The 27,112-nt window shown below is 43.3% G+C and overlaps 1 protein-coding gene across 1 annotated transcript in view; it reads right to left on the bottom strand.

Moving 5' to 3' along the window:
- Window positions 1-27,112, bottom strand: part of FYCO1 (FYVE and coiled-coil domain autophagy adaptor 1) — a 2,135,985-nt gene that overhangs the window by 2,030,030 nt on the left and 78,843 nt on the right. The window contains exon 3 of the mRNA XM_044064867.1: window positions 13,431-13,537. Coding sequence (XP_043920802.1) covers window positions 13,431-13,537 — 107 coding nt within the window. The remainder of the gene's footprint in view (window positions 1-13,430; window positions 13,538-27,112) is intronic.

The raw sequence follows: 27,112 nt of genomic DNA, 5'->3' as shown, positions 1-27,112 counted from the left end.
CCCCAAATCCAGGAGGGCAACTTGAGTGATCCCTCGGGTGAGCTTTCTGTTACCCATCCACTCGTCAAAATTTCTCTTGAAGAGAGCCAGCGAGCTGCTCTGCTTGACATGAATGGGAAGCTTATTCCAGAGTATGGGCAGTCTTTGGAAGATGAACCTGTCCCTCTAGCATGTTCTGTTAATTGTCGTAATGAGGCTGTAATCTCCTGAGCATGTGTTGCAGGGGGATTGGAATTTCTTTAGGTGTAGCATTTCAAGTAGGGCTGGGTTGGACATGGCTTTGTGAGTCAAGCAGAGATCACCTCTAAGTAGACCTTAAGAGACTGAGAACAGCTGAAGTTTCTTGAGTCTGTCCATGTAGAACATGTGCTTAAGGCCTAGAATCCTTTTTGTGAGGTATTTTTGTGCCTCTCCAGCTGTTGCAGGTGTCTGGTTAGGTACATGCCAAACGGGGCGTTATATTCAATGACTGGTCTAATGAGGGATAAGTAGAGAGGGATGATGACCTCTTTCTTTCTGGATGTGAACCCTTTGGTTATAAGATGTGCCACGTAGAAGGACTTTCTGACTACAGTGGCAATGTGGTGGTTGAAGGTGAGGTGGCTGTCAACCTGGGTGCCCAGATCTCTTATGGCCCCTTTTGAGTTCAGTGGGATCCCATCAATGTGGTAATTCATGGGAACTGAGTTTTTTTCAAAGGGGATGATGATGCGTTTTCTGGTGATAAGCTTCAGACCATGGTTCCGTCACAAGTCATTGGTCTCAGAGAGGCCCTTTTGTAGGATATCTGCATCACTTGGGGAGTTGATAATGACTCCTAGCTTCCAGTCATCAGCGAAATTCGTCAGCCAGAGTCCTTCTGTGTTGGCCTGGACTTCTGAGAAGTAGATGCCAAACAGGAGAGGGCCCAGGATCAAGCCCTGTGGGACTCCACTCATGACTGGTCGACACTCTAACTTGGAATCCACAACTTTCACTCTGTGAGTCCTGTCTGTGAGCCAATTTGTAACCCACCTAGTGATGCCTAGTTTGGTGAGTTTATCAATGATACCTGAGTGGGGAATGGTAAAGGCTTTGGCCAGGTCGAGGTAGGCTGTATGCACTGCCTTACCCTCATCCACAGCTTTGGTGACTGCCTTGAAGAAGTCAACCAGGTTCAGAAGGCAGGATCTCCCCTTGACAAAGCCAAACTGTGTGGGGTCAAGAATTTGGAGATTGCCTAGATCTTTGTTAAGCAGGTCCTTGATGATGTGCTCCATAGCTTTGCGTACCAGACTCATCAGGCTAATGGGGCGATAGTTCCCAGGGTCTGTAGTTGCTCCCCCTTTATGGAGCGGGATGACTGTAGCAGTGCACCATTTGTTAGGGACATAACCTGAGGCAAGGCTGTGATTGAACAGGGCACACAGATGTGGTGCCAGTTCATTTTGTAGCTCATGTAGGACACAGCCAGGGATATTATCAGGTCCCATGGATGCTGTATCCTTGGCTTTGGACAATGCAGCTTTTACCTGTGCCGTAGAAATGGTGGGTACCAGGCTTTCATCTGGTATTGTGATAGGGCCCTTGGGGGGAGAGGGGTAAAGCTGGCACTGAAACTGTCGGCCAGTATGTTGGCTTTATCTGTTGGCTCAGTGTAGGAGGTGCCATTGTGCAATAACTCAGAGCAAATCTGGGTATCACCTTGGAGGTTTTTAATATAGCTATAGAAGGCTTTCTGGTTGTTTTTGGTGTCAGACGCAATTCTGCCTTCATACCTGGCTTTAGAAGATTTGATAAGGGATCTCAGCTTTTTGTTGCAACTGATCCGGGAGTCTCTTGCAAAGTTCTTTTATATCACATTCTTGCCACAAACCAATGTTTTCTTGGTGCTGCAATTTTCCTGCTTTAAAGGTTGCTTTTGCACATTTAGCAAGACCAAATGACATTCTTATATCATCTGGAAAAACGTTTTGACTACTTACATTTGTGCTTTCAGTTCCTTATCTGATGAGTTATACAGTTTTAAATCATCAACAAAGAGAAGATGAGAGGTCTTTACACTTTGCTGTTTTCTAAGAGCCAGATTATAGCCATGGCCTAAACTGTTAAGTAGACAGCTTAATAGGTTAAGGGCGAGACAGAATAGCAGTGGTGACAGGGAGTCACCCTGGAATATCCCCCTTTGAGTTTTTCATGGTCACTGTAATGCAGTCGATCAGTGCAAGATGTATGGTATACATTTTAAGCAGCCTTTTATCCATGAATATGGGACACTGTCAAATGCTTTTTTGTATAGAATCCATGCCATACTTAGTCTTCCCCTTTTTACAGTTCTCCATTATGACTTTATTTTGCAACAGATGATCCTTTGTTCCATATGACTTTCTTTTATTAACCTTTTGTTCTATTGCCAAGATTGAATTTCCTTCTAAATTACTATAAACTCTGTTGGCATCAATTCCAGTGTATAGTTTATAAGTCGTCGGAAGGCTAGTTATTGGTCTGTACTTTTTAAGACAACTTGCAGGTTCACTCTTACGTAGCATTGTTTTTCGTGTTAACCAGGTTGGTGTATGTTCGGGATGCGCATATAAATAGTTCTTACTCATAGCTAAATCTTCGTACAAAGATGTTAATACTTTTATTTAGACGTTAGGTACTGCATCTGGGCCTGGGGTTTTCCAAATTGGAGGCTTTTCTTACCTTTATCTCAATCTCTCTGGCCGTTACTTCATCACATTTCATATCCTGTATCTTTGAACTTCTTATTCTTTATTTTACTTCTTCTATCCATTCTCCCTGTATGACTGCTGCTATTCTCCTTAAGGATCTGCATATAAAATCCCATTCTTGTCTATTATGTATACGATCCGTAACTGTGCAGCTCTTAAATAACCCTTCAGATCATGTAATCCTAAACCTCCTTGTTCTATTCAACTTGTCTCATTTGACTCTTGCTCTCTTCCCCTCCCAAATAAAATCCTTCAGCTCTTTAATAATTACGGTCCACAACTTCTCCCCCGGTTGATAAAAATATGCCTGACCTGTGTATAAAAGTAAAGGGACAAAACATTTTACTGCTTGTTTCATGTTATCCATATCCATAGGCAACAGCTTCCATTTTCTGTTTTTATATCATCTTTTGTTTAGTCTCTTCCCACATAGTATTAGCTATCATAACCAAATCCTTTTTTAATCCATACTTCTAAATACTTCATTGTATTATGCCCCCATAAATATGGATATAACTGAACTAATTCATGTGTGGGCACATAGTTTACAGCTATAGCTTTAGTTTTATTTTCATTAATCCTATATCCTGAAAAAAAACAGAACTGTCTCAGAATATTCCAGAACAATGAGATGTCCTTTTCTGGTTCCATCAGATACAAAATAATATCATCTGCAAATAATGACAACTTTTCTTGAACACTATACCAATTATATCCTTGACTTTATGAGTCTCTTATTTGTTTTGCCAGTGGTTCTAAATATAATACAAATAACAAAGGGGAAAGTGGACACCACTAGCTGGTTCCTCTTTTAAGACACAACTTAACAGACAGGAACCCTCCCAAACTGATTTTTACCTTGTAATCCCTCATATATCCTTTTAATTAATGTTATTATATCAGGAAATGCAAATGCTTCCATTGCCCTACTCATAAAATCCCAACTTATTCTGTTGAATGCTTTCTATGCACAAGACCCACTAATAACAGTGGTATTTTCTTACATTCCTTTCCTCTGGATTACTGTTGTTCTACTAAGTTGTCAAATGTTTGCCTCCCCTCCACAAAACCACACTGGTTCATATCTATTAATTCTGGCATCACCTTTGCCATTCTTGCAGCCATTCTAAATGCAAACAGTTTATAATCATAGCTTAGAACTGAGATGGGCTTATGTGAAGCTGGATTTGATAAGTCTTTACCGTCTTTAGGTATTACAGCCACCACAGCTTTTTACCAGGATGATGGTGCATCCCCTCCTTTTAAAATACTGTTAAAGAAAGCTTTTAAGATCTTCATCACCTCCCCTTCCTCCTAACCCCCGGAGATACACTGCAGATTAGAAGTTTTTTTTTTATCTTGGCAGATTGTGGATCCAGGGGCAAACCGTCCTTAACGATGATCTTATTTTTGTAATCTAACAAACACTCTCGGCCTGAAGGTCTTCCATATACAGCAATCTGCTTTCAAAGGGTTCATTGCAGTTTAGAGACTGCCTTCTCTATCAGGTACTAATATCAGAATACAGACAAAGAGAAAGGGGTACGGGAGTCCAAAGTAAAAGACTTGCTCTGGTACTATTTTTAGTCAAACCTAGAAAAGATTCTGTTATTAAAAAAGGGATAATTAGTAAGGCATATAAAATACTGCATGATAACTATTAGACTTAAACAAAGGAGTTGAAAACATATTGGGAAAAGAAACTGGAAAAGCAATTTACAACAGAAGAATGGGAAGACATATTCATGACTCTCAAGTAATGCAACAAAGTCCAGAAGGCTTAGGATTTTTGCCAGAAGTGTCTGCATAGGTATTCTCATACCCCAAGCAGACTTCAATATATTTTTCCTCAGGTAGATAGCAAATGTTAACCTTGTTACCTTGGACCACCATGTGGCCACAGTGGTGAGGAAATCTTTTTAAGTTGCTCAGCTTATAAGGAAGGGCATGGCATCTAGGTCCAAAAAGGTTATTATCCGACTATACTCCACAGGTATGTACCTGATCGGGCATATGCAGCAACTAGACTGACCACAGAGGTTCCATACAAAAAGATGATAAAGTGTAACAAACCTGCCTTATGCAGAGTCCCTTAAAGCCCTTTACCTCTACTCAGTCTCCTATAGATTGCTGAGGGGTGATCTATGCTTGGCTTACAAGGCATCCACAAACACCACACTTTTGAATCTCCTACATATTTGTTAGTCAGAGTACCTGAATTTCAAGGTCTAGGGACCTACATTTTGTGTGCGACTTAAACAGAGCATGCTGGAGAGAAAGACACATGTCCCAGAGACTGCTCCTCCTATGGAACAGGCTTCAATCCATGTGAAGGTGAGTTTGTCTAGTACCCAGTTTAAGCGCAACCTAAACCAGTGGATGAGTACAACCTAAACCAGTGGATGAGTAAGAGGAAATTCACATCAGGTCTGGCACCCATGTCCCTTATGGACAGAGGTAACTTATAAATGCCTGTCTCTCAATGTCCTTTCGGATACACACCATCATTATTCTTTCAGGAAAACTTAGCTAGGCTTAGAAACGCTCCCTGGCTCGTTAGCCTAGTAACAATCTATGAAATGTTTGAGGTGTGATGGAGAAGAAAGAAGTAACTGGTAACGTGTTTTGGTAATGAAATGAAAAAAGAGGTTATGTCTTACCATAACATGTCATCTGTGTTGTTGATCTTCATCCATTCATCACTGATGGGTTATCGGTTCCATCCTTGGAACCGAGTCGGCCTTATACCAATCTCGTGCCAGCCAAAAACTCTCGAGCTAAGCTTTTACCCATAGCACCCTTCTCACTGTTAATTCAGATCAAGTTTGCTCGTAATTAGTAAAGCAGAGGCTGCCTCTGAGCAAGAACCCTAATTCAGGAGATGGACCCAAAGTATCCCCCAGGAGCCTCTAGTAGGGGGAAGGAGGGTGGGAAGTGATGAATGGATGAAGATCAACAACACAGATGGAATATTATGGTAAGACATAACCTCTTTAACTGATGTTGTTAATTTTCATTCCATTCATCACTGATGGGACAGAATCCCCAGCTACCCTGTGTCACTTGGGCGGCCCTTATGGAAGGATATTCCTGACCACCATTGAGCCAAATGAAGCTCTTCCCCTGGAGACAAGATCCAATTTGTAATGAGTGATAAAGGTATGAAAAGTAGCCCATGTAGCTACTGCACAGATGTTGTCCATAGAAGCTCTAGAATGGAACGCTACAGAAGTTGCCATTGATCTGGTGGAATGAGCTTTGATTTTCTGTGGTGTAGACTTTCTTTCGTGATGATAAATGAAAATTATACAGTCTCTAAGCCATTTAGATAAGGTCACTTTAGAAAATGACTTTCCCATTTTAGGACCAGAGAAAGATATAAATTACTGGTCTGATTTGCGAATTGTTTTTGTCCTACGTAAAATCTCAACTGTCTGTGGCCGTCAAGTAAATGTAAACAACAACTCTCCTTTGTTCGAAAATGTAGGAAAGAAGACTGGTAGGTCAATAGTCTGACTAACAGAGAACTCAGAAATTACTTTGGGAAGGAAGGAAGGCTTGGTCCGGAGTGATACTCTTGTCCTTATGGAAAAATCAAATAAGGAAGCTTCATGCATACAGCACGGAGCTCAGAAATGTGTCTGGCCGTTGTAATGGCCACCAGAAAAAGAGATTTCCAAGATAGAAACTTGATGTCACAAGTGGCTGCAGGCTCAAAGGGAGGCCATGTTAAACTGTAAAACTAGTGTGAGACTCCATGGTTCTATGGGCTGCTTAACTGAAGGTCTAGAGTGATAGACTCCTTTCAAAAAGGTTTTGCTTAGGTGATGTGAAATTAAGGATGAGTCACCAAAACCATTATGAAAGTTTGAAATGGCAGCTAAATGAACTTGTATAGTTGATGCTGCGGCACCCTCTTCAAAGAAGTTTGATAAGTACTGTAGTACGGCAAAGACTGGTGCTGAGTTTGGGTCAGGTTTTCTGTGTCTAGACCAAATTGAAAATCTTTTCCATTTGTCAGCATAAAGTTTCCTGGTGGATGGTTTATGCAAAGCTAGGATAATGTCACGTACTGGAGATCAGAGATTATTATGCCTGACAATCACTGCAAGTAGAGAAGTCAAGCTGTGAGCTTGAGGCTGGTCAAGTTCGGGTGGCTCAACCCTTGCATGTGAGAAATCAGATCTGGAGTTGGATCCAGGATCCACAGTTGGCGAAGTAGGTGAGGCCGAAGAAAGGGAAACCATACCTGTCGAGAGCAATAAGGTGCTATAAGGATCGCCTTGCTTTTCAACCAAAGAGCTTTCTTCACAAATTAAGGAATCGGATAGATTGGGGGATAGGCATATAGAAGTCCTGTGGGCCAATCGTGGGTTACAGCATCCCTTGTGGACTCCACCTGCAGGGGAAGTAATTGCTGCATTTGTGGTTTGACGGGGAGGCAAACAGATCACAGCAAGGCTGACCCTCAATGGCTGAAAATCTTTGCTGCTATGTTGGAGTTGAGGGACCACTCGTGAAGCAGGAGAATGCATCTGCTCAACTTGTCAGCAATAACGCTGAAACTCTCAGGGATATAGGTTGCTATCAGAAAGTGGTTGGAAGCTATCGCCCATTGCCAAACTCTTATGGCCTCTCAACACAGAGGGTAGGACTTGGTTCCTCCTTGTTTGTTGATATACCAAACTACTGACATGTTGTCTGATTGGATGGCAATTGTTCCCGAAGTAAGGGCACACTGGAATGCTTGCAACACCAAAAGCACTGCCTTCAGTTCTAGAACGTTTATATGTAGCTTGGCCTCTATATCGGACCTTGTGCCTTGGACTGCCAATCCCCTGAAAATGCTCTCCCCCACTCTATTAGGAAAGCGTCCGTGGTCATAGTGGTGCTGGATTTGAGGGTGGAAGGGTCGGGCTCCAAAGTTCTGTCTCTGACTTCATCCATCAAATTAGGTCTTGTTTGCAATGATTTGTTATTCGAATCTGGAAAGACAAAGGGTGATGGTTTGGATACCATTGGGTTAATAAAAGCTATTGTAGGAGTCCCATGTGAAGCCTAGAAAGGGGTACTATTGATACTGATGCTGCCATTGAACCTAACAGCTGCAGGACCTCTCAAGCTGAGACCATATTGTGGCAGAGTATCACTTGGAGCTGGATCCTTAGTCTTTGTAACCTGTGATCTGGGAGAGAGATTAAGCAAGAACTGGTATTGAAAATCACCCCTATAAATTCCAAAGACTGGGTTGGAGTCAAACTGGATTTCTCCCAGTTTATAGTGATTCCCAGAAGATTTGCCAAAGAGAGGGTGCAATACAAGGCTGTTACCAGTAGGTGCTTGCTGGGGATGGTAAGGAGCCAATCGTTTAAATATGGAAACACACGGAATCCTTGTAGTCTCAAGTGAGCTATCACTACTGCCATGCATTTGGTGAACACTCTGGGGGCCAGAGAGAGTCCGAAGGGCAGAGCACGGAATTGGTAATGAATGGCTCCAGGCCAGAAGTGAAGAAACCTTCTGGAGCATTTGTCCATTTGATTTGGTAATACGCATCCTGAAGGTCTATTGAGCACATCCAATCACCTTCCTCCAATAGAAAGGGGAGGATGGACTGAACTGTAACCATCCAGAATTTTGTGTGGGTGACTAACTTGTTTAAACTGCTGAGGTCCAAAATTGGTCTCCAGTTCCCTGTCTTTTTTGGCACCAAAAAGAATCTTGAGTAGAATCCGGATCCAATCTGGTCTGGTGGGACTTTTTGGATGACTCTTTTTTGATACACTTTTCTATCTGTAGAGCTGCTTCTTCCCTTAGATTGGGTGGAACATCAGGAATTTGTTTTGGTGGTTTTGGGTAGGGATTAAATGGAATTTGGCAACCTCTGGTTATTATCTTCTGCACTCAAGAATCAGTGGTAATTAATAGCCAGGCATTGTGGTGCAAGAGATAAACATCCCCCAACTGCTTCCAGAGGAAAGTAATCGGGCCGCTCTTCAGGAGCACTGGTAGGGTTGTCCAGAGAATGAGTCTCTGGAACCCTGATTACGTAGACTCCCTCTGCCTCTACAGGGGCATCTTCCAGAAGAGTTGCCTCCTCTGTCTATGGAGTGAACTCGCCATGTGTGTCACGAAAAGGACTCTGAGACTTTTTGTGCCACAATTTTCCACTTCTCTGGTTCCTGGAGAAGGAACGCTGAGGAGCAGAAAAATGTACACCAACAGCAGACAGGGTCTTACCGTCCTGCTCACACCTGGCTAGAGTGTCCTTCACTTTAGGGCCAAACAGGGAAAATGCTTCCACTGGAGCATTAAGGAAGGAAGACTTAAAGGGATCCACAAAGTCACAAAGGTGCATTCAGGCTTGATGTTTTATAACTACATCTGAACCCATAGCTCTTGGCCAACCCTTCAGTTGCATGTGAAATTAACCTCATGGACGAATTAGACATTGATTCCAAGGTCACTAGCTGCAAGGCCACCTTGTCATTTACCTCGCCAGACGCCTGTCCTGATAGAGTACCAGAGAGATTAGGTCTCTCTGGAGTCTGGTGAAATGTGCCAGGTAGTTCAAGGACCGAATTGCAAAGGTCAGTGAAGCAAAAACTCACTTCCCTCACTTCCCCAAACTGTCCACCACTCGGGACTCTCTGGTAGGCGAGTGAACAGTTTGGCTCTCCTCGGCGAGCTCTTTCTCTGTGGCTGCCGCCGCCACCACATCGCATCTACTGGTAAACCTTTGGACCAATGTGGGTTTTCTTCAGGGAGAGAGAATCTTGTCTAGTCTCTGTGGGATTGCCTCAACAAAGTCAGGGTTCCTCAAGGCACGCTGCACCACAAGCTGAACTAGCTCGTCTACAGGCAGGGTCACTGAAGAGGTAGATGGCCGAACACGAAAAGCCTGCAGGAACATGTATCCCTTGGAGAAGGGTTTTTGGGCTTCCAATCACCTCTCTGTTTCAATATCTCAAGGATGTCTCCAAAGGAAACATCTTCAGGGGGTGATCGTGGGGACCCTTCCCCTTCATCGTAATCTGTATCTTCTGTAAGGGACTCCTCAGGGGAGTCCACTTGCTTCCTCTTGCACAATTTCTTCGTAGGAACTTTCTCAGTGGGAGCATCTGAGGAGGACCCGGAGGAAAGGGCACCCTGCAATAGCATCTCCTGGGGCTCTCATGCTCGATGTCCCGGGACGGTGGCCTGTGACAGCTGTAGCACAGGGGGGAGGACACGGTTGGGTTCTGAAGCCACAAATTTACCTACAGAGGCAAGGGCCCTCTCCATTGCTTGGAACGCAGGGCCGCCCGAAGAGGGGTGGAAGCCTGGAACTGAGGTCACACCCTGCTCCACTGAGCTCGCTCCCAAGAATGGAGCCTTAAGAAGGAGCAGTACTGACAGGGCGCCTGGCACCGTAGACAGTGTCGGAACCGAACCCGGTACCAAGGAGCCTGTAGTCCAATCCTGGGTCTGAGGAAGACCTGGTTCCGAAGGAGCCAAAGGATCGGCTCTGGAGTCAAAGTGAGATCCACTACTGGCACCAAAGCTGTGGGTGCTGAAAAAGGCGTCGGTTTCGCGGACTTCGAAACCTGCAAGGAGGTCAAATTAGGAGAGTAAGATGGAGTCCATGGGGTAATATTTCCAAGTCCAAGAATGGATTGGGTTTTGGAATCTGTAGGACTCCCCCCCTGGCTGTCAGCAGCTGGTCCACAAGGCACAATTCACATCTAGTTCGGAGAGGCTCCTGGTGGATCTTGTGGATATCCCCGATGGGGACTCTGGCCGCTCTAAGGAAGGGCTTTATACCTGCCCCAAGAAAAGATCCACTGACGGGGAATATCAGGTTTGTACTTGAGTGTCTAACGGCACCACAGTCTCCAGTTTTGAGAGTGAGTGGTACCGTGGAAAAACTGGGTACCATAGGAAGGCTCGGTGCCGAGATCAGTGTGGAGGTCAGAATCTACGATTTAAGTAAAGTCGGTGCCATATACAGTGTCGGTGCTGAAGGAGGCACGACGATACTACTGAAGTAGATGGTACCAAAGTCAGTGCCATAGAAGTTGGTTTCTAGTCCAGAATGGAAATTTTTGCCATTTTAGGTTTAGGTTGTGTCTCCTTCTCACCAGAGGGTGAGGAGGGAACTGAATGTCACCTCTTTTTCTCTTTCCTAGGAGTGGTGCACCCTCTGATACAGAGAGAGACTCTGAAAAGGGCGATTTAACAAGGCCCTTTAATATCAACTTATTCTTTCTTTCATTCAATGTATGAGAACTAAAACCCTGACAGATAGAGCAAGGAGGTTGAACAGAGAGATGAGGCACTCCCAAACAATACACACAGTCATCATGAGTGTCGCTATTCTGCATTTTTCTCCCACACTTCAGACATTGTTTGAAGCCTGAAGTGCCCTTTTTTCAGACATGTTAGATTACAAATACTACCAAAGGCAGTACAAAAACAAGTAAACAAATTATTAATGATATATAAACAGTTAGGGCAATAAACTAGAAGGAAAAGTACCAACAATGATAAAGATTACCAAATAGTAGTTTAACAGGAAAGTTTTGAAATACAGGGTAGAAACTCAGCAATAGTTTTAAAAGGGTAGAAATGTGTAAAATAACAGTTGAATAAAAGTATTAAGACTTTCTAATAAGCAATACATATCAAATAAATATAAGACTTAGCTGAGAGCTGGCTTGAACGCGGCTTTATGTCTGCAAATGAGATCTGAGGTAATGGGAAGAAGGGTACTATGGGTAAAAGCTTAGTTCGAGAGTTTTTGGCTGAGGCGAGCATGGTATAATGCTGACTCGGTTCCGAGGATGGAAATGATAACCCATCAGTGATGAATGGAATGAAGATTAACAACATCAGATCGGTAGATTTTAAAAATTCCATACAGAATACTCTGTCAGAAATACTGAGGGAACAAATGGCTGTAACTAAGTAAATGATTATTTTGAGATAGGTTACAGGATCTGAATTGAACAGACATAGTAAAGCATTATTAAGTTTAATTCTACTGGCTGACAAAACGAGCAATTACTAGAAAATGGGAATCAAAATCTAAACGAACTGTATTTGAAGTACCGAATATTGCAAAAAATATATAACAGCTGGAAGAGAGATCTTTAGAAACAGATTGAGCAAACTACATAGAAATAAATGGAATTTGTAAGAACAATACAGGAGGTTTAAGGGAATGCAGGAATTGAACGATTTATCAATGTTGGTGTGAAAGACAGTTGTTTTAAAGAAAGAAAATGCAAAGAAGAATGTGCGTGAATGGAAAAAAAATGTTAATATGCTTTGTTTTCTTTCCAGTTAATGAATGAATGTGTGTCTGTGTCTTACGTGATAATTTAATACAGGTGTTTAATATCTATACAAAGTAGAAGGCAAAGAAATACTATTTTTTTTAAGTGGAAAGGTGATGGCAAGAAAATGCCCAATGCAAAAAGAAAATGAGAAGGAAACCGGCTAAAAGGAAAAGAGAAAACAGCAATAAGGATTTATGAAACAACAATTATCCGAAACAATACAGGATAAGCATTTAGCTGAACACTGAGAAGAAATATCCAAACTTATTTGTGATGGCAGCAAACATGATCTGAGATAATCTTGGGCAATAAAGCATGACGGGAATTCCTACAGTGACCTGAGGCTGGAGAACTTGTTTTGCCAAGTTGGATCAGACACGTGACTCGAGGACCCATAATCGGATCACACTGACTGAAAAAGATCCTTTATGAGTACCACCATATCCAATGATTTATTATGTATATATGATACATATTGTCTCAGTTCACAGGCTGGTTTGAAATGTATTGCATGTTAGCTCATAATACCTCAGAGAGGCTTCTGATGTGTATTTACTTTATGCTGGAAAACAATTTTAAATAAAGAAATACACGTTACATAAATTAGGCTCTTAGCACACGGTGACAATTTAGTTATAAACACTGATAAGACAACTGATGTTTACTGATTAAAAGTACTTTGTCTTTCTCTTACTTTATATAATGAAGCTGAAACAGTCCCCTCCTTTTCCCATTTGGTTAAATAGAGATGCAGTACATAGGTTAAAACAGAGCTGCTTTGTTTTACCTATCCTGGGACAATCACAATGGCAGCTTTAACTAAAACAGATGACTAGTTATATTCATTACTGTATTGCCCTGCACAGTTTGAACTAGACAAACCTATCAAGCTACAAGTGGTTCATTTACATGCAGCTTAGACAATCTTTGAATGGTGCAAAATATAAGTGGCTTTATTAACTCACCACTCCCTACCATGGAGATAACATTTTTGGATAAATTCTGTCTTGCCATTCCTAGTACATTGGCAGGACATGCAAATGATGCTTGCAATGTTTTTGTCTCCCATTCATTAAACTATATTAGTAAGTATAAGCCAGTTTTAGAGTTACTACCCTTCAGGAAGCCTTTAGTCTCTCCAAATTGAAAAAAAATTCTGAAGCTCTCCTTGACATACTTTCAATAAGGCAAAGCAAGAACCTCCACTGTTAATGCACTCTATGTTAACAATGCTACCAGTAAAATATAACAGCATTATCATTTAATAGTTTTATTATTTTGTGAAAATTTCTGCAGGGCTCAAACTGTACCATAAAAATGCAGTTGTGTTAATCTGAACTCTATTTTCAGAACTTCAGTACAGCACAAAATTTATTCAACACACATAAATACATACCTGTAAAAGGTATTCCAGTTTGAAACAAAGCTTATGCAAGCTGGTACTGTCATCGGTCACCGGTTCACCATTTTCCCTGTATTCTTTGCTTAACTCTGTCACAGCATCTTAAACAACAATAAAAAATCAAGTACTGTATACACAAAACATACTGAAACATACCAAAAGACAGCAACTGTTAGTTAAAAAGATAAAATACACACCAGTTAATACAATTTCTCCCTATGAACCATAACACCAAGTTAACAAATAGTCCAAACATAATGTATCTGCATTGTGGGGATAACTTGGAGAAACTTTCTCACTGTGTTTCATGACATTGCAAACACTTGACAGACAAAAGATAATTAAGTGTTCCATGACCAGTGGGACAATGTTGTTTATATATACTTGTTAACCAGTTAATTGGACTGTCCAGTGCAGGTACCCTTTTACAGCCATGACCACAGCCAAAGAGCAAGTAGAAATACGGAATTACAACTTTACATATAGTTAAGTAAAACCCTCATTCATGCAATAGCAGCTAAAAGAGAAACAACCAATATGACATATGCTAGCAGTAGTAGGTCCAGTATACAAATTAGAACATTTGATGATTACTTAGGATTAAGGAAATTTAAGAATGCCATTGACCAGCACAGTTTGTAACTTCTAAACTAGTACAATTTGACGTCACAAGGCATTACTAACCACTTCAAAATAATATAATTCTAAAATAATTACATGTCACTGAAAAGTGTCCTATATCTGTTAACAGTATGGAGTTTGTTGCCAAGTCTGCACCTTATTGTAGAATTTGTCATCTACTGCCTTTCAAATGGTGACAAAGGTAACATGGAATTAATATTTCGGTAGATTGGACTTAAATAAAGCACAGTTTAGTTAATTCTTCACCAGCTACAGTAAAGAATTACACAAAGTAGGGCTAGTTTTACTACTGGATGCCATTTTTTTCAGTTGTAGTTTCCCTTGGTTTTGTGTTTTCCATAGGCAACGATGAGGCAAGAAGCTCAATTTGTTTGCTAACAGCAGACAGTACTCTTCATGTGACAGCTAGAGTATCAGAGATGACAATGACTGCTACGTTTGCTCTCTAGAACAGAAAATTGTGCTTACAGGATCCTGTGAGAGATGAAAGCCTCCACATTTCACTAAGGAAGGACTGAAGAATGGGAACATTCTGTGATGAGATCATCAATGCAGCTATCGGACTAAAGTATCCTTATGCTAGGATTCTCACAATTACCCCTGTAGTTCACTTGGTTTCAGTGGCAAGTAGGCTGGAGATTTCATAACTAATTTTAAACTGCTTAAGAACTCTACCCTTGATGTTTTCTATGAACTATTTAACTGGCCATGAGAGATCCTACTAGACACTTACACTAGTGTGTGTGTGTGTGTGTGTGTGTGTGCGTCAAACATCCTGAGTACATTTTCATCACTTAGTATGACTCAATTTGTGTTCTCAGTGTTTACCACTAGGCTGTTATTGGTTAGGGAACCTCAAAACTATTAAATTCTGATTGCATTCTCTTTTGAACATTAACTTTTAGTTATGTACTCACCATAACTTCAGATGTTTGGGATCCATCTTGCCTACATTCTGAACTGATGGGTTCGGAGCCGATCCTCGGCTCACGCTTATGCTATAGAGCGAGGCCTCTAATTGGCTGAGCTATCTTTATCCCAGGATGCACCACCACTAATCCCCCAGATCTTGTTTGTCCGCATTCATGCACACATGCACAACTTGGTTATATAACATTGTTAAATGTTTCAAGATGAAACAACAGGATTCGGACCTTCTGATATCCTCTGATCTCCAAGGAAGGTAGGCGAGATGGATCCCAAACATCTGAAGTTATGGTGAGTACATAACTAAAAGATGTTATGTGATCCTATCTCGCCTACATTCTGAACTGATGGGACAGCGTCCCCAGCACCTAAATCCCGGGTGGCTCATTGGAAAACACTCCTGAGCACTGTGGAACCAAATGAAGCTCGTCCTCTAGATGCCACATCTAATTTGTAGTGGGAAATGAAGGTGCGGGAAGACCATGTAGCACAAATGTCACTAATAGCAAGCTTAGAATGAAATGCTACCGAAGTAGACATAGCCCTTGTAGAATGAGCCTTGACAGGGGTGGTAAGCTCTTTGTTGGAATAAATATATGCTTGAGTAATACAGTCCCTGATCCATTTGGCAATAGTGACCTTTGTGACAGCGTTGCCCAATCTGTTATCTGCAAAGGATACAAACAACTGATCTGTTTTCCTTGTTTGTTTGGTCCTGTCTAAATAAAAACGTAACTGTCTGTGGACATCTAGTGTGTGGAATATGAACTCCGCTTTGTTAGAGTATTTTGGGAAAAAAACTAAAAGCTCTAACGATTGTTGTAAGCAGAAAGTAGAACAAACTTTAGGAACAAAGGAAGGATTTCGTCTGAGGGATACTCTGTCTTTATGAAAACCAAGCACGGGGTTTCACTGACAAAGCTTGAAGCTCTGAAACTCTTCTGGCAGAAGTAATCGCCACCAGAAAGGCTGTCTTCCATGATAGAAACTTTAGATCACATGTGGCTGCTGGTTCAAAGGGGAAAGAAGTCAAGGCGTAATACTATATCGAGATCCCATGAAGGTGCAGGATGAGAAATCGGAGGTCTTAATAGAGCAGCACCTTTCAAGAAGGTCTTACACAATCTGTTGCTCATTAAAGGTGGGTCTATGGATTCGTGAAAATTAGAAATTGCTGCCAATTGTACTTTGATGGTAGAAACTGAAGAGCCTTGATTGAAAAGAGGTCAGAAATTTTAGTACTTCTGCCACGGAATAGAAATGGGGTCCAGGCCCGGAGTTGAGCCCAAATAGCAAACCTTTTCCACTTGCTAGAATACAGTTTCTTTGTAGCAGACTTATGGGCGAAGATAATATGTGTACAACTTCTCGTTCCAATGTATCACTCCTGACTATCGTCGGAAGAGGAGGAGCCAAGTCAATTTTAAGGTGTGTAGGGACTGGTGGAATAGTCCCGACTGATGAACCAGTAGGTCCGGTATCTGATCCAGAAACCATGGACCTTCCAGGGCATGTTTCAAGATAGGAAAACCACACTTGATGAGGCCAGTAAGGAGCAATCAAGATCATTTTGCTCCCAAGAGAGATGCCTTTGAATCACCCTGGGAGGAGTGAAACTGGAGGGAAGGCATAAAGCAAGCCGGTGGGCCAAGGATGGACTAATGCGTCCATGGGTCTCTTCCGGAGCCGGGATTAGGGAGAAGAATTCTTTGCACATTCAGAGGAGTAAGAGGTTGCACACGGAACTCCCCATTCGCTGAAAATCTGACTTGCCACTGTCATATTCGAGACCATTCGTGAGGAGAGAGGATGGTTCTGCTCAATCTGTCGGCTATGACATTGGACTTGCCCGGTATGTGAGTAGCCACTAGGAAGCGTTTGGTCGAGACTGCCCATTCCCAAACTCTCATGGCTTCTCTGCAAAGAGGATAGGATCTGGTCCCTCCCTGTTTGTTCAGGTACCAGACAACTGACATGTTGTCTGAGTGAACAGCGATTACACCCTGAGGGAGATAATCGTGAAGGGCTTGAAGGGACAGGAGTACTGCCCTCATTTCTAGGATGTTGATATGAAGAAGAGTCTCTTCCGGGTGCCATTTGCCTTGGACTGACCTGCCCAGGGAATGCCCCCCCCCCACCCCATCTGGGAGGCATCCGTGGTCAAAGTGGCCGCTGGAGGAGGAAGAACAAAGGGTCGTCCCTGATCCAAATTGGAGGGCACTAGCCACCAGCGAAGGTCCCGTCTGCAAGATTCCGTGATCCATATGAGGTGACTGAGAGGGAGTTCCTGAAAGGACCACTGAGCTGAAAGAAGCCACTGGAGGATTCTCATGTGCAACCTTGCCAAGGGGACTAGAAGAACCGTGGCAGACATGGATCCCAATAGCTGCAGGACCATTCTGGCTGGGGCTTTGGACCTGGGAATTAAGGCTCGAACTTGATTTTGTATGGTTTGAATTCTGTCCGAAGGTAGATAGACCCGCATTTGGTTTGAGTCTATTTCTACCCCTATGAATCTTATTCATTGAGATGGCCGCAACACAGACTTTGGCCAATTGAAGGTGATTCCAAGGGAATTGCCCAGTAAGATAGTGGCTTGTAGGCTCAAGTAGATGCTTGGAGGTGGCAGTTAGGAGCCAGTTGTCTAGATACGGAAACACCTGGAATCCTAGACTTCTCAGGTGAGCAGTCACTACTGCCAAGCACTTGGTGAACACCCTGGGGGCTGTGGTGAGACCAAAGGGCAGCGGAACTGAAAATGACTGCCTCCTAGGCTGAAGCGCAGATGTCTCCTGGATGCTTGATGTACCATGATATGATAATAAGCATCCTTGAGATCTATGGAGCACATCCAAACACCTTTCTCCAGCAATGGGAGAATGGTTTGAAGAGTGACCATTCAGAACTTGGACTTTCTGACTGAACGGTTTAGGATGCTGAGGTCCAAAATGGGCCTCAAGTCCCCGGTCTTTTTTGGCACCAAAAAGAATCTTGAGTAAGTCCCTAATCTGATCTGGTCTACGGGGACCGGTTGGATGACTCCTTTTTGCAGCAGCTTTGAAACTTCTGAGGCTGCGGTATCCCGTTGACTGGGTGGCGGGTCCGGGATTTTTTTGGACTGAGGGATGGGGTGAGAGAAGGGGATGGAGTAACCTCCGGCGATAATCCGAAGCACCCATTGGTCCTGAGTGATCCCTTCCCAGGCCTTCAGGTGCTTCGAGAAACGACAGACTGGCTCCGGAGCAGCACAGCCAGGCAATCCCTCAGGGACTATGAAAGGCTGAAGAGCCACGAAAGGACTCGCGGTCTCCAGTATAGCGAGGGCCTCTGCCGCCTCTGGGACGGCATCTTCTGGATGAATTTCCCCCTCCTCTGCCTCTGGAAGGGGAATCTTCCTGCTGAGAGGGGTAAGGCTTCTGAGATCTACGGAACCACATTTTCCCTCCTCTTTTAGCCTTGGGATAAGGCCGAAAGGGAGTGGAAAATCGTGCCCCTACGGCAGTCAGAGTCTTACCCTCCTGTTCCCAGCGGGTTAGTGTGTCTTTTACCTTGGGTCCAAACAGGAGGACCCATCAAAGGCGGCAAAAGAAGACTTAAAGGCCTCCGCGAATGACACAGGCGGAGCCAGGCTTGTCTCCGAGAGCAATGCCTGTACCGCCGCTCTACTCACCCTTCGGCCGCATAGAAATGAGCCTCATGGACGAAGTTGAAATGGATGACATTGTAGCCAGCTGAGAGCCAACCGCCTGGGCCAGCTCCTCAGGCAGGTTACCCAAGAGGGTATCGGATAGCTCCTTAATCAGATCCCTCTGAAATCTCGTAAAGTGCGTCAGGTAGTTCAAAGACCTCAGTGTAAAGGCCGCTGAACTAAGGGTGCGCTTTCCGTACTGATCCATGCTCCTAGACTCCTTATTAGGAGGATGGACGGACGTAGAAGCCTCTGCTACATCTTGCTGGGTAGCAGATGCCACCACCAAAGCATCTACAGCCACACCTTTAGTAAGGAACTCTCTATCAGGGGGCGCCGAGAGAAATTTGTTCGGACGAGCAGGCACCGGTTCCACAGAGTCTGGGTGTTCCCATGCCCTCCGACAGATCAAATCCAAGAGCTTGTCGAAGGGCGGAGACACCCAGGAGGCGGAGGGCTGAGCCCCGAAGGCCTTCAGGAACACCAACTCATCAGTAGAGGGAGGTTTGGACTGCCAGCCGCCTCGCTGTTTTAGGGCTTCCAGGATGTCTGCAAAGGAGACATCATCCGAGGATGACTTAGGGGACCCCTCTGTATCATCGAGATCGGTGTCGGATGTCAAAGACTCATCAGGGGAGTCAACGTGCTTCCTCTTGCACGACCTTTTCCTGGGGGGTTCTTCCAAAGAGGCTTCAGAAGGACCTCCAGGAGGGGAGAAACCCCAGCGGGGTAACCTGAGGCCCGGGGCTCCGCTGTCTAAAGACAGGGGACTACCAAACCTAGTCTCCGTATGCAGGGAGGTAGCTGGGGAAACCGTGGAGGTAGCCAAGGAGGATTTGGCTAAAGCGCTCCTCATAGCCCTGAAGGCGGGACCACCAGATTCCTGGGAGGGCCCACCTCCGTGGCCACGACAGTGGACGGTACTCCCGCCGCCGACACACCAAGAGTGAGACTTGGGACCGAGAGCATCAATCCCGAAGCCTCCCCCCCAGGGCCGAAGGAAGAAGTCCGTGTACTGAACTCCGACCCAAGAGCCGGAGTTGGAGCAAGGGTCGGGCCCGACCCTAACACCTCCACAGGTTCCACCAGCACCTGCTCCAACGGTGCCGAAGCTGTTGGAGGAGGAACCACAGTAAGGGAGTGGACCATCGGCTCAGAAGCCAAATGGGCTGGAGCCGAAACAAGCTTTTGGAACACCGGAGACTGGAAGAGTCGAAGGAGCACCCTGTCGATGTCCGAATCAGACATCTTGGATGACCTAGAGGATACCGATCGGGCCGAACCGATTTCTCCATCGGCAAGGGCTCGGGACCGGCTCGAAGGACTCAACAACTATCGGCCCGAGGAAGGTTTCAAGGAAATTTCCCTCGGTGCCGATAAGGACTTCGCCCGAGGGAAGAGTCTGAGCCAGTAACCCTGATCGGCTCCAATATCAGTGGAGCCGATGAGGGTGACCCGCCTCGATCCCCAGACCTCGGCTCCGAAACCAGAGGGGTCGAGGCTGGAGGCATCGAGGCAGACCGTTCACCTCGGCCCAAGTCCGTGGAGCCGATGGAGAAGTCTGCTTGATTTTTAGCAGTCGGTTCCGACTGACTGGTCGGAGCCGATGCTTTTTTCTTTTTAGAAGGAGACGGAGAGGAAGATAAAGCCTCCTCAAAGGAAGGCTTGATTAATCCCTTGAGGATTAATTTGTTTTTCCTCTCCTGGAGGACTCTTGAAGAGAACGCGTGGCACACACTACACGACTCTTGTAAATGCTTAGCACCTAAGCAATAGACGCACGAGGCGTGGTCGTCCGTTATGGACATTTTAAAACCACACCTCGTGCATTTCTTAAACCCGGAGGGTTTGTGTTCTTTCGACATAACTGCTGTAACCACAGAACTTTCTTAAGTAAAGAAACACTAAATTTAGCCAAAGACAAAGTTGAATACAACAACTTCAACCAATTCAAAAAAAAATATATATATATATATATATATATATATATATATATATATTTTTTTTTACACTAAACAGATACACAGATAAAAAGATAAAGAGAGTCAAGACCCTCTAACTTAAACGGGTGCTTGTCCCAAGAAAGATATACAACCAGCAAAGCAACAGAGGAAGGCCCCTCTAACTAAAACGGGAAACCTTCCCTGACTAAAAAAATCACGAATTTTTAAACGGAAAATCACCAAACACACTAATATGACAACAATAGCTGTTAAAACAGCTTTTGGGTTCAAAGAAAGGAAATTTGTGACAGGAAAAGCCTAAATAAATAGTACTTAGCCCAGCCAGTGTTGAGACCACGTCTAAGCTTGATAGTGGCAAACGAGATCTGGGGGATTAGTGGTGGTGCATCCTGGGATAAAGATAGCTCAGCCAATTAGAGGCCTCGCTCTATAGCATAAGTCGGAGTGAGCCGAGGGATCGGCTCCGAACCCATCAGTTCAGAATGTAAGCGAGATAGGATCACATAACATCAACTGTTTTACTGCCAGGAATTGGATCAACTCATCTGACAAACAGACAACCGTTATGTACTTATCATAATGACAGATCTAATCTGTCCATGTCAACTCAGCCTTTTGACTAAGATAAAGTGTAGAGTGGTTGCAGTAACAGACGTAAGAGCTGTTACAGGCACTAGTCAGCTCAGCACATTAATGTCTTTCTAAGGCTCTAACTCTTCCCTTAGTTCCCATAATGGTCTGCATCTCTCTGCTCTCCACATTTCAGGGGAGACCTAGAACAGCAAGCACACAAATTCAAGCCACATTAACACACATACCACAAGTCACTCAAATGCTTAACACCTAAGCAAAGATTCCTTCAAAATACCTCTGTGACCCTTTCAGCCAGGGATGGTGGAATGTGAGCGGTAAGTTGAAGTGGATACATACAGATCATTAATATCTACTGTTATAGGGTATATATAATTTTAGTATATTACATAATCCATACCATCCACTTCAACAAATGGGACAGAGTCCTCATCTCATCTTCATAGGTGACATCATGACAGAATACCCTAGACGATAGTATACAAGAAGGCTAACTTATCTGGAGAGTACATCCAGCTTACAGTGTCTTGCAAAGAAACCCATGTCACAGTTGCACAAATGTCATCGTCTAAAATATTTCTCAAGAATGCCTAGGCAGTAGCTGCTGCTCTCAGGAATGTCCATTAAGTTCAGTAGGCAAATCTTTATTATATTTTTCATAACAAAATACAATACATTATATGCCTTGGTGGTACGGAGGTAGCGTTGTTACCTCACAGCAAGAGGTTCTCCCATTCGATTCTCGGCTTAGCTTGGGAGGGCCTTCTGTGTGGAGTCTGCATGTCCTCCCCGCGGTTGGATATCATTCGAAAGAAATGTGTGCGTAAATTGGCATGCCTTCACTGAAGGTTGGGCGTTGAGCTGGCACCTCGGCATTTCGTAAAAATCTACTGCCAATGATTAGCGGACCGGAGTTCCGCTGTGGCGACCCCTTACCGGGAAAAAGCCGAAAGACAAACAAACAAAATACAATACATTCAGAAATTCATCAGTCTGTTTGTTGCATGGGAAACAAAAAACTGATTACCTTATCTAATATTCAAAGTATTGTCCAAATAAATAATTAAATGTAAGTTATGTACTTAACAGGTTACAGATTTAGGTGGTGTTGCTCTTGGCACTAGAAAACCTTGGACTGATTGCTGAATGCACCTGTCACTCAGCAACAACTAATCTCTTGCCAGCTCCATTTGGTTTCTCCAGAATGAGTGATGCCATACCGATCTAACCATATTAAGAGGGAAAAAAAAGTTTAGAAACAAATCCTATCAAAACAATTTTGCAAACTTCAGACAATCATAGGCCTCTGGTGCTCCTTAAGCCCTTTCAAAAGTGACAATTTTAACAAGGAAAGGTGGGCAGGAAGTTTCTACTGTCTAGAGTAATACCAACAAGGTCTATTGATCTAGTTAAGTACATAACTTAGATATCCAAGTTGGAATTGTTTGGACACTGGAAACCTTTAGAGAGAGTTTCCATCAGACCTTGTGAGGTACTAAGATAAAAGACCTCAGAGAATGGAGGCCCCAAAGGAGGCTCTGAACCTAGAAAGTGTGTCTAAACTAAAGTGCTTTGCAAAAGAATGCAAGGCAGATCATGTGTCAGCAGCATAAATGTCATCTAATAGTAAGTTTCTAAGAAAAGTTTCTAAGAAATGCCATAGAAGTGGCCGAGCTCTGACAGTGTGTGCCCTACATCTGGAGGTTAAGGATCACTTTCTGAAAGAATGGCAAAATGCAATGTTTTCTGACAACCATTTTTATAGAGTTCTGTCACTTTTGGACCTATTTTCTTCTTAGAGAAGGAAATAATCAACTGATCATTTTTTCCAAAGTCTTAGGTCCTGCTAAGGTAGAATTCAACAGAGTTGTCTGTATATGTTCAAGCAGTGAAGACTGTAATAATATTTGTTCAAAACATTGAAAAATACTGGTAAGTAATTAGATTGATTCAAACTGGTGTCTGTAGCCACTTTGGGCATAAATCAGGGGTTATTCCTTAGAGATACTCAGTCCTTTTGAAATATCAGACACTGGTATTTGGAAGAAAGTACATGCCACTCTGAAATGCTTTTAGCTAAAGTTCTAGCACTGACAAGGAGTGTTTAATAATACTGGGAGGCTCAAAAGGATGCACGTTTAATAAGGTGAAATTCAAATCCTAGGAGGGGAAGGGGTGTATAAGTGGTCTGGATTGAAGTATTCCTTTTAGAAAGGCCTTACAAAGCTTACTTGAAGCTAATGAACAGGAATTAAATACTGCACAGAAGGAAGATATTGCTGCTGAATGTACTTTAATAAAAACAGCTTTGTTTTGAAAAAATTTGGAGAGAAAGGATAAAACTTGAGGAACAGGAGCCTGAAAAGGATCCATGTTATAATGGAATAACTTAGTTCCTTTCCCTCAAACATATTCCTCACTGAGGGTTTTTGAGAGGCTATAATTAGATCATTCACACTTACTGGGAGCAATGGGTCTCTGGCCATTACCTGAACTGATTGTCTGGATGAGGCTGCCTGGATGAGTGAAGCAATAATTGAGGATACTGAGGGAAAATAAGGGGTTTTGTGAGACTAAGCCAAAACAGGTAGAACGAAATCTTGTACACTCAGAAAAGGCTGTGAAGATTACCTTGGCCTTGCGCATCCTGGCTTGCTGAATGAATCTGGATATGAGGGAAATGAGGAAAAAGTATATACATGGGTGAATGCCTCTCTTAGGGAAATCCCTCATGAAGGACAAAGGATAAAACTATTGCATTCGATGTTAGAAGCCATAGCAAAAATACAGTAACAAGGAAATCCATATCTGCAGAAGACTGAGCTGCTGAATCACTGAGAGAACATTCATGAAGGAGGACAATGTCTGCTTAACCTGTCTGCTATTAACAATGGAGTTCACCATTGTAATAGCATTGCTAATGGCCATCACCTATAGCTGTATAATTTCTTGACAACGGGGGTATGATTCGGTTCTTCCCTGCTTGCTGATGTATTACACCACTGACGTGTTGGATTGTATGAACACACTGCATCTTGGAGACAGTCTTGAAAACCCCTGCAATACTAGAAGAACTACCTTCATTTCCAATACATTTATGAGGAGTTGGGCACTGTTTGTTCTCCATGCCCTTTGGACTGTCCTGTCCTGTTCAAGTAATGCTCATCCCCCCCACCTAAATAAGGACATGTCTGATAGTGGAAACTGGTTGAACAAATGTGGTTCCCAAGGCTAGATGTCTGGAATTACTTACCAGAACAAGTACTTGCAGGCTTTGGAGAATTTTATTTATTTATTTACTTGTCTGTCTTTAGTTCTGCAGCTTGGTCATACTGGACTCTGAGTGTCCAATGCAGTACTCTAATGTGTAATTTGGCAAAGGGAACTGTTTGGATGAATGCTCTCATGAGGCCTACGACTCTCAGGGTCATTGTGACATTTGGGGTTGGATTCTGAATGAGACTTCTTATTGCTTGGATGACCACAGGTCTTCTTTTCAATGCAGGATAGCTAACTGTTTTCTTGTACCCAACTGACTAAATATGAATGTTAGGGACTGAGAAAGTTACAGTTGGGATTTTGGGAGGTTTATTGAAGTCTCCATGGATTGGCATAACTGGAGTAAATAATGTCTTGGTAAAATGAATCTTCTCTTGTAGCAGCAGCAATGAGGCAGTTATCTAGGTAAGGGATATTTTTATTCTGAGAAGAAGCATGTAGGCAGCAACTGGAGCTAGGCATTTGGTGAAAACTTAGGATCAGTGGTAAGACCAAGATGGCAAAGCTCAGAATTGGTAATGACTAACTCCCACCTGAAAGCACACAAATCTCCTAGACAGTTTCTATATCCACAGAGGTAGGCAGATAACTTGGATATACAAACAGCACATCTAATCTCCTACTTACAAGCATGGCTGGATGAATTGCGCACTGACCATCCAATATGACTTCTTCAAGTAGCAGTTTAGATAGTTGCAGTCAAAAACAGCTCTGTGGTCCTGAGTGTTTTTTTTTTTTGCTACTAAGACTAATATGGAGTTAAAATGGGATGCTCTATGGTGGTGGGACCTCCTGGATGACTCTTTTTTGAAGCAGAATCTTCAACTTCTGTTACATTGCCCTCTTCTGATAGTGTGGTACTGTAGGTGGAAAGGTGAATGTTTGGGCATTTTTAAAAATTGTATCAAGTAGCCTATGGATATGATTTCCCTGACCCAGATATACTGTGTGATGGCCAGTCATGTAAGAGTGCAGAAGAGATGTTCTCTGACTGCCTCTAGAATGGAACAGTCAAGTAATGGCTCAGGGTAGATACTACAGTTGTGAAGAAGAGGACTACAGAAACCCTTGCTGATACAGAAAACCTCTGCCTCTCTGGCAGCAGTTACCACAGGAATTCCTTCCATGATGTCCACCACAGAACTGCAGCTGGCTCTGAGGCTTTTGTGATTTACAAAAGCCAAGGTTCTTAGTCCTCTTTTGATTTCGCTGAAAGGATCAATCTGGGGCTGAGAAACTGACCAAAGCAGCTGTGAGCATTTTGTCCTCTGCTCACATTGTTGCAGATTATCTTTCACCTTCGGCCCAAAGAGAGATCCTCTGTCTTGCGGAGGCAAGACTGCTGAAAAACCAAAGGGCTCCAGCTTCTGCAGTAAGGATGGACCTAACAAAATGAATGCCTGGCCTCACCAAGGGACCTGAGCTAGTCCTCTCAACACTAATAACTCCACCAATGTATTTGGGGGTAGAATCTATTGGTGCCAAATGACTTGACATTAATGTTGAAAAAGTAATAGCTTCAGTGCTGCTAGCAGGCCACAACAACTTTAACACATGCTTCAGCACTGAGACTTTGATCTTTAAAGATCTTCAATACTGACAAGGGCCAAGAAAGGTTCTGTGCCAGAGTCTATGCTAAAGGATTATCTGCACTGACCCTTTCAGGTCTAGTAGGTGTCAGATACAACATGACTGGGGTCGACTCGCACACCAGCATCAAGAACTTCACTGCCAATAAAAAAGGATCTTGTGGAGCTTGGAACAGCATCATCATAGGATTTTTTGTCAGTTCTGAAACTCCTGGAGCTGAAACTGGGCCTAGGGAAGAAACAGTAATAACAACAGTTGGAGTTTCTTTTCATGCCATCCTAGACTCTGATGGAGCAGAGAGAACAACAAATTGAAACTGAACCTTTACAAAGGCTAACATAATCTTGACCCACTCAAGCTGGGTAGGGCTTTAAAGAAACGCTGAGAAGCAGATGGAAAAAGCAGATGTTAGCCTAGAGGAACAAAAGTGGGGCATCTTTTGCTCAGATAAGAAGCTTCCTACCCTCCTCCTCCTCCTCCAAGAAAGTACAGTTTTGTACCTACCATAAATGTAGATGTTCGAGTGCTAATACAGCTGCAGTAATCACATATGGGTTCTCTGCCGTCAGGCGGGTCCTCGGTCGGCCGAATTCCAAAGTCTTGGTCCGGCGTTGGTTGTTGTCGCCTTCTCCCCTGACGTCAGTGCGACAGGGGTATATAAGTCACAGCCGACGCCATATTCTTCAGTCTTTCTTGCCCCAGATGTCAGGTGCCCCCCAAAAGGAAGGCAATACATAAATTATAAGGCTATATGCCTATAAAAATATATATAAATATATTCCAGCAATGCAAAGTTATCAAAAAAGAAAAGTTGCAAGCAAATACACCATAGGAGGATAACCCAAAATAGTATGTATGAGGAGGAGTTAGCCACTAATCCCGCACCTAGAGGGGATGGAGGGAGGGAAACCTGTACTGCAGCTGTATTAGCACTCGAACATCTACATTTATGGTAGGTACAAAACTGTACTATGTTCATCGTGCATACAGCTGCA

This window comes from Protopterus annectens, chromosome 3.part0 (genome assembly GCF_019279795.1).
Source record: "Protopterus annectens isolate FY-2018-M chromosome 3.part0, PAN1.0, whole genome shotgun sequence".
NCBI classification, from domain to species: Eukaryota; Metazoa; Chordata; order Ceratodontiformes; family Protopteridae; genus Protopterus; species Protopterus annectens.
This window is presented reverse-complemented; position numbering and strand designations above follow the sequence as displayed.